At 43.9% G+C, this 12,483-nt stretch overlaps 1 protein-coding gene across 1 annotated transcript; it reads right to left on the reverse strand.

Moving 5' to 3' along the window:
• Positions 1–331: 331 nt before the first annotated feature.
• Positions 332–12,101, reverse strand: cracr2aa (calcium release activated channel regulator 2Aa). The gene is made up of 18 exons (XM_030096586.1): positions 11,986–12,101; positions 8,991–9,359; positions 7,541–7,652; positions 7,264–7,453; positions 6,408–6,554; positions 5,865–5,955; positions 5,675–5,770; positions 5,085–5,272; positions 4,681–4,752; positions 4,166–4,211; positions 3,999–4,078; positions 3,634–3,904; positions 3,415–3,547; positions 2,505–2,586; positions 2,203–2,317; positions 1,897–1,998; positions 1,415–1,491; positions 332–619 (listed from the first exon to the last, which is right to left on the reverse strand). Exons 2-18 carry the CDS (start codon positions 9,189–9,191, stop codon positions 532–534), a joined length of 2,091 nt encoding a protein of 696 aa, XP_029952446.1. The 5' UTR covers positions 9,192–9,359; positions 11,986–12,101; the 3' UTR covers positions 332–531.
• Positions 12,102–12,483: the final 382 nt, after the last annotated feature.

Consider the following 12,483-nt stretch of genomic DNA (forward strand, 5'->3'; position numbering starts at 1 on the left):
CGTTACATTGATCTGTCGATCAATAACCGAATGGCTCAAACTTTATAGATGTAGTGCTGACAAAGTCGCAAAGTGGGTTATTTATGACACAAAAGATGAAGAAACAACAGTTTAAACACTTAACACTGATTCCATATATTATTCTATGTAGTAAAAAGAGACTTAAGGCTAATAAATATTTGAAGTTTAAAGACTCAAATGTCTGAAAATACAAGTTTGAATCAGATTTAAGATCGCACAGTTCGTTCAACTTTTAAAAGAACACACAGGCACTTTTTCCTCATTATTATTACTTTCCTACAAAAGGCTTCATGAAGTAGCAATTTTCAGATCACGGGTGTCTTGGGAGATCATTATTAAAGTAGTGCAGCAATGTGACAATAAGGTTTTTTTTTTTCCTTCTTTCCTTTTGTGGCGTGCTCAAAGTGCTTCACATTCAAAGACGGAGTGAGAAACGGCTGTGCTGACAGTCAGAATAATGTGTCCTCACTGGCACCGTGCGGTAACACCCCGAGTGTGTGTGTGTGTGTGTTAGCAGCAGGACTTCTTCTTCTCTGACGAGCCGTTGACCAGCTGGACTGTCTTCTCCTTCTCTCGGTCCTCTTGCTCTTTCAGGATCCTGGCAGGACGGAATGGCACGAAAACACATTGATGCACCGAACTCTGCATAGGATCCATTCAGTCAGTCTCTGCACTGTGTGTGTCTGTGTGTGTGGGTATGGGTGTGGGTGTGGGGGGTTTCCTGAGGTGAGGGTGTCAGCCAGTCTATTTTCAGTGCCATTATCAGGATAGTTCATGTTCCTCATGCAGCACAATTTAATCTCAAGTGGTCTGGATCAGGGAATGACGACTCCAAATGTTCGACTTTGTTTTAGCGCTAAACCATATAATGAAAAATACATTGGAATATGATTTTATTTGGTGTGGAATCCCACCTGCTGCAGTATTCACACAAGCCATGTGCAGCGGAAAGCGGCCAGTCATATTATCAACGGTAATAATGAGACTTTGCTCCTGATGGATCCTGTGTCGGGACAGTTTAAGGCCCGGTGCCATATGTTTGACACCCCTGCACTAAACCCCTATAATGTTTTTAAAATATTTACCAGTTTATCTCTTGCATTTATGGCATATATTTACTGGGAAAAAAAACCATTCCATCAGTATATTATGACTGTAAATGTTTTGACACGATGCAGACGGTAAAAGACTGGTCGTTCATGTCACTTCACTGGAACAATCACCAAAACCATTAATGACACTAAATACACTGTCTGGTCCATTGTGGCCCCAAAACAGAAGATTACAGAAGAATGAATCTTGAAAACGTTCTCCAAACAGAGAGACGCTCCATATCTTTACTTTGATTCTTCACTCATGTTCATTTCAAACAAAGATGACGGCTTCTGCTCACCTGGCTAAATGTAGCATGGAGTCCACCACGTTGTGTCCGGAGCGCGCACTGCATTCATAGAAGGTCATCTGGCAGTCCTGGAATAACAGAGACAAATGATGAGGAGTGGAAAACGCCTTCCTTCCCTCGTCAATACTGCTCTGTTCCATTTGATGCCAGCTGACTGTATGAAGGCATCCCGGACATCTCTCCAGTCCATCACAGGCAAAACAGAAACCTACCCATTTAGAGTAACTATTTACCATCAAACATGTTTTTGGGACGGTGAAGGAAAGCATTTAAACGGAATCCACACACACAAACAACATACTAACTCCAACATTTTTTCTCTGAGATGAGAGCACTAATCATTATACTGCAGTGAGGAAGTGACTCTTCACATCGAAGAGATTTACTCATCACAGGTTTTATGCCACAGAATTCATGTATTCAGACTCTCCTGACAGAATCAGATTAAATTAAAAACACCTGAAATAACCAACCTTAGCTAGTCTTTCGCCCAGTTCCTTCTCAACTTGTCTTTCAATCTCCTTGTCGGTTTTGTTTCCCAGCAGCATGACGGGAATGTCGTCTCCCGCACCTTCCTGCAGGAGAAGAGGAGGAACCGATGCTCTCTTAATGCCACCGATATCAAACTGATTCCTGCTCCTGTCTGGTTTATTTAGACGAATAGGTTAAGAAGAGGTTATAAGAAAACAGTAAAATACTGCAGATAAACCATGACTTTTAAAAACAGACTTTTTAAAACTCTGTGAAAACTTGTGCAGAAGGAACTGCGACTATCTCACTTTGACACTGGACAGCCACTGTCTGACAGCGGTGAAGCTCTGCTCGTCGGTGATATCGTACATCACAGCCACACCGTCAGCCTTACGGAAGAACTGCTTGGTGATGCTTCGATACCTGCAGGAGGAAAAGAAAAACACCGATGGAAGAAAAATGGTTTGCTTTCTTTTACCTGAACATCTCTGAAAACTCTCCTTTGGAATGTGGATATATATATATATATATATGAATATATAAACTATGTATGGACTCATGCAGGGTCACATGGTTTTAGAGGAGATTTTTATAAAAACACTGATCTCACCTTTCTTGTCCAGCTGTATCCCACAACTGCAGCGCCACCTGGCTGTTGTCCACCGATATCGTCTTTACGCTGTAATCTATACCTGCAGGTACAAACAAAACATTGATGAAACAAGTCAGAAAATGTACAGATGACAGCGAAAAATCCCACAATTAATGTGAAAACACACCAGATTCTGACCGTGTGTTTTTCCCTGTGAATAACGGGTTGATCTGTCTAAAGTTAACCTGCTTTATCTTCGCCCTGGCTGGATGGATACATTCATAAAACCAAAGACAATCTGAAGCTCAGGCAAACTTCCAATGAGAAATCCTATGACAGCTGTTCAGAATCCATCTTTTATATACATCATTCCTGAGTTGCAGGGTGATGGAGTGGATCTCAGCTTAGTGCAAAAGCAGGGAAACACTGAGAAAAAGACAGTTGCACACACTTAAATTTAGATTTTATACCATTTAGAATCCTAAATAAGCCTTAAAATGAAGGTTTTTGAACCAATATTCTCTGAGAAAACTCACAATGAAGCAGGAGAACTGAACACGGCACCACTTTCCTACTGCTGGAAGGTTTAAAACCAACAATGTGGAACTTAATAATAATGATCTCTGTTGTTTAACTTAGATAATTAACAAAAGTACAAGAAGCACCCATGAAGTCAGCACGGCGGTTGCTTTCTGCAACCTCAAACAGGACCGTTTACGATGATGTTAAAATGTGGATTTGTATATTTTTTTGCATTGTGGTGAACTGATGACCTCTAACTGCTGACACTTCTCTATTCTCCAGTTAAAACAAAGCCTGTTGCTTTGTCAGTGTCACACGCAGCCGCTACGTTTTACAGCTGTGTGTGCAAACACACACACGGGCGTGAAGTGGGGCGCGAGGCGCGGCGGCGCTCGTGCAGACGCACCCACAGTGGCAGAGGTGCCCGAGTGGAAGCTGTCGTCACAGAAGCGGCGCAGCAGGGAGGTCTTTCCCACACTGGAGTTCCCAACCAGCACGATCTTGAACAGGCGGTCGGGAGCCGGCGGACTGCTTTCCTCCTGACGAAACAAACAAAAACAAACACTCTGTAACATCACTTTCTCAGATCTCCCTCCTGACTTGCGCTGAATGGAGAGTTTCTCACATTGATGCTGGTCTCCTTGCCCACGGGCTGACCTCTGGGAGACGTTGGCGTCTCGCTCTCCGCCTCGCTCCCTCTGGAGTGAGCGTTCTCGTCACACTCCGGCAGGGGGCTCTGGGCGTGGCAGTCGCCGAGCAGGTGGGGGAGGTGGTCCTCCTCGATGGAGATGATCCTCTGGAGGTGGCCTCTGGACGCCGCCGAGTGAGACGGCTGCGACGGGCCGTTGGCGAGGCTCTGCCGCACGAAGACGGGGCTCAGCTCCTCCTCATCCTCACTGCGGATACGACAAAACACAACACAACACGGCTGAAGCACACACTCCGTCTGCCAATAACAAACAACCGGATTTAATGGATGAAGTGGTTTACCTTTTGAAGATACTCGTGTTTGAGAGCTTCACAGCACCAATAAAAGGTCTCTGCTTCAAACTTGGTGGGATTTTGGGTTTCTGTGGAGTCAGGTGAATTTCTCATTCATTAAAATCTATTTCTGTCTCATTTGAATAAGCTATATGCGCTCTGCACATGAAACTCACCTGGTAGCTCATGTCCCTTTCATCCCGTAAGTGTTTGTTCATTTCTCTGGACAACAAGGAAACAAGAAGTAAAAGAAGATGTCAACATATTCACAAAATACGCAATGGTTAACATTTTTAAGAAAGTAAGCTAAACAATGAGAAGATTCCTCCATGATGTGTCTCAAACAACTTCTTACCTTCTTCTGAATTTACAGTATTTTTACATTTGCGGTTCAACATGATTTAGGTTGCATACAAGTTTGAACCCCCCCCCCAAAGAAAGTTTAAGCTAAACAGAATAATGTCTTGACTGTTATCATCCAGTGAATCAGCGTTTGAGATGCTGATTCATCGAGTTGCATAACACAGTTGCGAAATCTCCTAAAAACACATTTTCACTCTAGAACTCATTATTTGACTGAAACACCACGACTGATTTGTCGACGTACAAGAAGAAAGCAGCGTAGCAGCGGCAGTCTTCATAAATCCCTCTGATGCGCCTCTGTTTTGTTTTATTTTACTGTGATTCATACCTCAGCAGGTCGAGCTGCTTCAGGAGGCACGCTCGCTCTCGCTGCAGCCCCTCCGTCAGCCGGTAGATTTCCCTGCGTGGGACAACAGTGCATTGTGTTTTATGAGCGGACAGAAGCAGAACGACCTGCGTTCACATGCAACACAAGCAGAGCTGACAGACAGAAGGAAACGGGTTTTCTGTCTCCTTTTTCCTGATAAGGTTTCACAGATCTGAAAGAATGCTGCTCTGCTGCATATATGAACAAACAGACGCTCGGAGTAAAAGACCCACAGAAATACTTTTAAAAGAGCTGCACTTTCTGCACTGTTACCATAAATGTGTGAATGATCTTATGTTTTATAGTTTGATGAAGTCAAACAAATCTAAATTGAGAGTAAAAAATGAATTCAGCTGCACACTCACATCTCCTTGTCCTCGTGCAGCCGTGTGGACTGCTCCTGCAGTAGGCTGAGCTGCTCCTGGGCGAGGAGCAGCTCCTGGCTGGTGTGCTCCAGCTCCTGCGCCAGCTCCTCATTTGTCTGCTTCAGCTTCACGTTCTCCACTTTGGTCACATGCTGTTCGCTGTGAAGCTCCTGGCACTGAAACTCCAGCTGGAGAGCGGCGCCAGGACGAAAAGAACAGAAGAACACACCGTGAAAGATTAACAATTACTCTGTTTTTGGCCAGGTGAGTGTCTGAATGTGTGAACTAAACACAGAGACGTATGTGACTTGGGTGACATCTAGTGGAACGATTTGAAACTACAATACAGAGCAGGATCATGACATGATTTTGAGACTTGTTTGGTAAAAAGATGCAAGTATCACACTATAAATGCTACAATAGTAAATGTTCCTAATGCTGATATTTGTTGAATCATTCTTTGATCATTGATCTTGTCTTTCTTGATTTAGGGCTGAAGTTTTTCACGGGCCCTCTGAGGTGCTTATTTGAAACACCTTCCTCGTGGAAATCAAACACTGACATGCAGCAGTGGTGATATTTTCACTCACCGATTTCTGTCTCTGGAAAAGCTGCTCCAGCTCCTTCTGCTTGCTGGACAGCTGCAGCTCCAAATCCTGACTGCGAGTTAGATATCGCTCATAATCCTTGAGTACAGTGTAAAACAGACAACTATATCAAGTCAAGAAGTGAGAGAGAACCACTTCGGCTGCGCAGAGTAAAGCTGTGACGGGTTTCTACCTGCAGCACGATCCGGTCCTTTTCATTTTTTATTTGCTGTTCCATTTCCTCGTACAGGCGCTGGATCTCGTCGTCATGAGTCGCCGCCTTCCTGTACGGTTTGGGATGAGACGACGGAGCCGTTAATGCCCTGCTTTCATTCAAGAGCACGAGTCGTTACAGCAGAGGAGCGCACGGGGACGGGGATGGAACGAGGACGGACGGACAGCTTTCAGGAGCGGGGAAAAAAAAGGTTCACATGCACAAATCAAGAAAAAAAGACAGAAAAACAAATCAGTCATTTTTCATCTTGTTTATAAATGATAAAAAGCATTAAGAATGTCTAAATGGCTACAAGAAGGATGAGGAAGGAAAGACAAAAACCACTGGAAAAAACTGGAAGAGAGAATTTAAAAAAAAAAGAAAAAAAAAGGAGTCTTTCCTCTTCAGCTTAATTGAATAACACACACACACACACACACACACGCGCACACACACATTATTTAGTGAGACAATTACTTTCCGGGCGGGCTGACAAGTGATTACATGGAGACGCTGGCCGACCTTTTCAGAGCGCTCTCCATCTCCTTCTTCTCCCGGTTGGCTTCTCTAATCTGGGACGTCACTCTGGCCAGGAAGTCCTCGAAGTTGGACAGGAGGTGCGGCTCGTCGCGGCGCAGCTGGGCCCACAGACGGTGCACCTCGGCGCGGCTGAGGAGGCAGGACGGAGGAGTAAACAAGCGCCGCACCGCCGCCACTCGGCGGTCTCACTCATGAGGTTTCACACAGCCCCAAATTAGAGGAAAATTACAGATAATGTGGAGTTGACATGAGTGGAAATTCGAGCAGCTGTTCAGCAGCAATCTTAAACGACCTGAAAGACCTAAAAGTCTGGTCAACCACATTGATCTCATCGGAAATGTCATCCAAATGTCTCCAGCCTTAATTCGGGCCAGTGGAGCCAATAGGAATCTGGCATCCGGCTCCACTCCCGCTGACTTTTATTGAGCTGTACGTGCTTTTTAAAAGGTGAAGTCAGTCGTTTCAGAAGAGCAGTCAGTCAAAGCAAGGAAACCTCCAGGGACTACTGAACAGGAAATAAAAAAAGAAGTTGACAAAGAACAAAGCTTCTCTAAACTTGGGATTATTCAGAAAAAAGAAAAAAAAATTAAAATTATGTCACATCTTTGAGAGATAAATCTGTCTGTAAAGCGGTCGAACATTAAAGAGGTCAGATGAACAGCTGAGTGGAAACTTCTAAACTCTCATCGAGTTTGCACAGCTGATTGCAGTCTCAGGCCGAGTTACTCAAAATATGGCCAAGACTTCAAGAAGATGCCGACAAAGTGTGAAGCGATATGAAAGTGGAGCCGACAGCAGAGTCTGTAATCGCGAGCAAACACTCGCATCCAGCACTCACTCTTCAAAGACGCTGTTGGCTCCCAGGCTCTCCATGAGCATGCTGAAGTGCTTTTCCTCCTCATCCTCCTCTCCTTTCGCCAGGCTCTCCTCCCACTGCGTCTGATACAGAACCTCCGGCAGACTCTGACTCGGGAGTTTCTGCACTGGGCCTTCCACTGCCGACACCCTCCGTCCGAACAAAAACTCACCTTCAAGAAAACGGAACAAAAACACAACATGATGCGATTTTAAATATTCTGAAAAATGGTGACCTGAGCGGGAATTTAGAAACGTACTGAAGCCTGAAGAGAACTCGTCCAGGGTGAGGTACCCATTGCCATCCGAGTCCAGGGTATCGAACACGTTCTCCAACTCGTCCGCGCTGAGAGGAATCTCCCCATTCAGCCTCTGATCACAAGACAGAACACAGGGGATTGATCGACGGACGTTTATGGATGTAGTGATCAGAAACAAAATAACTTTAGTTTTTCTTATTTTAGCTCATAGTCTTAATTGTTTTTGCATATTTGGCTGCTTCATCACGAACAGGTGCTACAATCATGTGCCGTGTAACAGTTACTGGTCCTTTTCCTCATACTTTGAAACCTCAATGACAAAATTAGACCACCTTATCTCTGCAGCATTTTATTTTAGGCTCCAAATATTTCCAAAGCATGCATCCCCTCCAGTACACGCACAAAATAACACCTGGCATCTTCCCAGTGCTATCTTTAATGATTGACCACAAGGAAGTTCCAGTGGAACTGATGGGGGAAAAAAAAAGAAAAAAGAAAAAAAAAAACGCTTTAAAAGAATATCTACTGACGTTTGTTCTTCAGCTGAGAGGTTAATCTGAAGAAACAAAGCGAACCCTCCCAAAGACACCTGACCCAGACTGGAACTCTTGGACCATTTTCAAGTAAAGACAACACAGCCACACCTCAGCCCGTTTTTTTTTTTTATTCAAGCGGTGTTTACATTGTGACAAATGTTGACCAAAGCCACCTCTACAATCCAGGGCAGGGACACAGACAGGATACCATGTGCGTAAGACTACCAGCTGTTCTTGTTAAATGTGTTATCAGAGCAGAACATATCCCTCATGTCAGCAAACAGCCGGATTGTAAAGCCATCCTGCTGACAGTCGCGGTGTTAAACGAACCAGAGCGCCATGTCAGGAGTGGAACTACGTTATTTAGCAGCCACACCGTCGCAGCCTGCGCCAGCTGTATGTAAAGTGCAACTTTTAAAAACACGCCTCGGCCTCTTCAGGACAGATGCTCCTATTAATAGAGCTGAAAAGGACTGGATCCAGGTTGCCGTCTCATTTACAAAACATTATGATAAACAGCAGATCAAAGCCTGACCTGTGTTTATGCTGCTCGGGAGCGAGAGCCTGAAAGTGCTTCATCAAAGGGTTATCAATAGCGCTGATGAATATCCGAGGGGAAGGTGAATCTGCACAATAATGTGAGTGGAGGGCTCGCATGACAAAGCATCCACGCCGCTCTCCGAGCCGGACCTCTTTCATGAAGCTTTGAATCAGATCCACGCCGTGTGTGTGTGTCATTAACGACAGACTGTACCTGCACGCTACACACTGACTGAACCACAACTTTTATTACATGATCAAAATTAGAATCTCATTCTGATGAAAGTTAGTGATGAGAATATATGTTTATGGTTTTTCAGAGTAAAGTCAATGTAACATCTTTTAACGTTGATCTGCCGTAAATTAAAGTTTACCTGCATGTCACGTCGGGTGATGAAGCCCTTGCTCTCGATGTCGCACATCTGGAAGAATTCGTGGGTTTTCTCCTGGATGGTGTCCGGATCCAAGTCCCCCGCCTGACCTTTGTGGTCCCTCTTCCACCGGCACGCCTCGGCACTCTGCCGTGCCGTCCGGGCCGCCGTGCCGTTGAGGGACGGACTGCCGAAAGCTTCCATGGCGCCCGGCGAGCGCGTGCGTTCCTCAGACCAGCCGGGTACGGGCGGAGGCGTGGAGCAGACAGATCCGGCAGAACTCCGGCTTCAGACTGCCGTACATCTGAGGCTTTCACCAATGTCACCCACTGTCATCTCTTAGCAACCACCTCTTCAATTAGAGGAGCAAACCTGGAAAGAGAGAAGGATATTCTTCAGTTACAGCCCCTCGTTCGCCGACGACAGTCTCTTATAATACAGTTCTAAGCAGCAGATCAAAAGAGGGATGAAATGGTTTGGAAAATTGACGCCATTATGAAGCTGGAAATCCTTTCAAATGGAGAGCTGTTTGAACCAAACGAGCCACGAAGACACAAAAAAGGAAATCTTCACTAAAATAATGGTTTTAATCATGGAATTTGTGCAAAATGAAATCACAGACCCCCCTAAAAAAATATATCTGCTCTTCTTCTGTGGTGTTTCAGGGACTGAAGCTCCTGCTGTGACTAATGTCATCCGACAAGGACCGCCGAAAGTGAAAGTGAGGTTGTGGCGTGACGAGGACAGCCTTGTTCACCTGGAATATATATATCGACTGATTCAACCCTGTTCGTGGTGGAGGTTTCTCTGCAGGCCGCAGCTCCGAGTGCATCGGTTTGGAACAAGTTTGCTCAATCGACTCACCAACAAGAACATCGCTCACTGTGTGTGTGTGTGTGTGTGTGTGCAGTGACCTACAGCATTTCGTGGGACAGGGGTAAGAGAGACCTCCCAAAAAATAACATGCAGGTCAAGAAATACGAGATGAGGGATTCTGCAAATGAAATTACCTTAAGAAGCAATTTTAAGCTATAAAACAGAAAAAAAAAAACTTATATAACTTATTTGGCCACACCAGTAACTCATTTAACATTAAAAAGGGGGAACGGTGCGACTTTTACTGTTTGAGTATGACGTGCTTTACATTTCAAGTCTAAACATTGTGCAACATTTTTGAGAGCATGACAAACCTCACGAGGAAAGCCAGCAAGCCACAATGAGCAAGAGACGATGCCTGAGCATGAGCGCGGAAACCAGAAGAGGAACAAAGATGAAATGCTGTTTGGAAACGGCGGTGTGGTTTTCTTCGTCCATACGCACGAGACAGAACATGACCGTCTTAAATCTTGATTTAAAAAAAAAACAAAAAACAAAAAAAAAACAAAACACCTAGGAGGCTCCTCTGCTGTGATCCAGTAAGCCAGTTGAGGCAGTAAATGAAAACTTAAGAGTCATAATGTTAATCTGTTCAATTAACAGTGAACCACGGGAGTCAAACAAAAGGCCTGTGGGCCAAATCTGGTTCACAAGACGCTTCAATCTGGCCAAACAATTTTTATTTTTTTACAAAAACATGCATTTAAAAAAAAAAACATTATGGGACACACTGAGACTCGAGTTGAGAAATCAATGATGCTGCCATGAGAGACAGAAAACCAGTTTGATCCTCTCAGTCATGCTGTCAGCATGAGTTTGTAAAAACATGCAAATTGCAACAACTACAGAAGCTGTCTTTTTTTTTTTTACATTTCACTGTATTTTACATTGGAATATATCATTGAAATTGTCTTTATGTTGATAATGTAGTAATTTTTGGTTGGAATTGGTTTATTTTTTTTTGAAAATATACATTTTCATTACATATACTCAAAGAGAAACCTTAAAGTTTAACTTTAAAGGTTATTATTTAATGGCTGGTCTGGCCCACTCAGTATGAATTTGGTCTGTATGTGACTCCTGGTCTAAAATGTGTTTGACGTCCTGCACTAAACTGTGCATTAGTGTAAAGTTATTACAGATTTACACACTTCACATTCCCAAGACTGGAATACGGGCTTGAATTCAATGTGCTGGAGCTTTGAATCAACATCTTATCTGTTTTAGGACATGTAACAGCTGGTAAAGCTACTGTACTTATCTACATGTTGAGCAAATAGCGACGATGTGATCCCGGTGAAAATAATACAGTTTGTTTCCAGCTGCTGTAAACCACTGATCCTCAGATGATGTAACAATCAGAGGGACTCAAACCCAAATTTACAGTCACAACCTTGATGCTTTAACTTCTGTTAAACCACTGCTTGTTTCTCAAAGTCTAAATAGCTCACAAAAATCTGATTAAATAGCTGCAGAAGAAACTTGGTGAGCAACAGAGCAAATCACTGGGTCTCTGCATTATTTATTAAAGTGGGAGACAGTGTGTTGAAGGATTTACTCCTCTACATTCTTACTCCATAAAAGTGATTTCCCCCCCCCCAAACAAATGGTTTCATGTGCCACAATCATGATTATAACAGCTTCTAAACCAAACTACATCATAATATAATTCTTAAAGAGCTATTATCAGTCCTCTTTAAAACTGGTTACAGTTTTAATAGCATCACACCAGTGATGATAATACATAAGACAAATCCGCATTTAGGATAAAAAAAATGGAACAGGCTGTAGAAAGTCTATTTCTGACATAACAAGTGTCCGAATCTAAACGTTCAGTCCATTTCCTGGAGGGTGACAACAATCAGTAACCTGAAGCCACAGGGTGGAGTCTCTGAAGAAATGCACGTTATGTCACACAAATATATCAACACATTAGATTATAGAAACCGCTGACACCTGCCAAATAACCAACTGTCAAACTCAACGTGTGGAACAAGTGACTGAAAACGGCGTGAGTTTCCCAAAACACGTGCAGCCAAAAAAAGTGAAACTTCCTCCCCAGCAGAGACCCGTTCTGCAGGAAGAAGCCGTTTTGGAGGAGAAATTAAATTAAAATACATACCGGCGAGAAAAGAGCTGAACCGAGGCGGAGGGAGCTGAGCGCAGCAGGTGGAGCTGAGTGTTTACAAGAGAGTGTGTGTGTGTGTGTGTGTGCGCGCGCGCTGTGTTGAGAGTGTGACTACAGGAATTTAAGCGAGGGCAGACGGGGGCGAGCTCAGCGGGGGCGGGGCTAAAGGCATCCGGTAACCCGTAACAACGCCAACACGGAAGTGACACAAACCTTCAACTCCACCTCACCAAACCACAAGATGTTTGTCTTTGTTAGTAGAGCAGAACCGCATGACTTTTTTTTTTACCCACAATACAGCACGCTGGCTCAAAGGACGCACCACTGCTGATCACAGCTATTAGATAAGGAGAGTCAAACACTTTTTAGTTCAGGGCGCAAATACAGTCCAAGGTCATCTCGACAGGGCCAGGCTTGTGAAACAGTGCGATAATAACCTTTAAATTTGAACTTTAAAGCATCAATATTATCATAAAACCAATCAGTTCCTGT

Source organism: Salarias fasciatus, chromosome 7, assembly GCF_902148845.1.
Source record: "Salarias fasciatus chromosome 7, fSalaFa1.1, whole genome shotgun sequence".
Lineage (NCBI taxonomy): Eukaryota > Metazoa > Chordata > Actinopteri > Blenniiformes > Blenniidae > Salarias > Salarias fasciatus.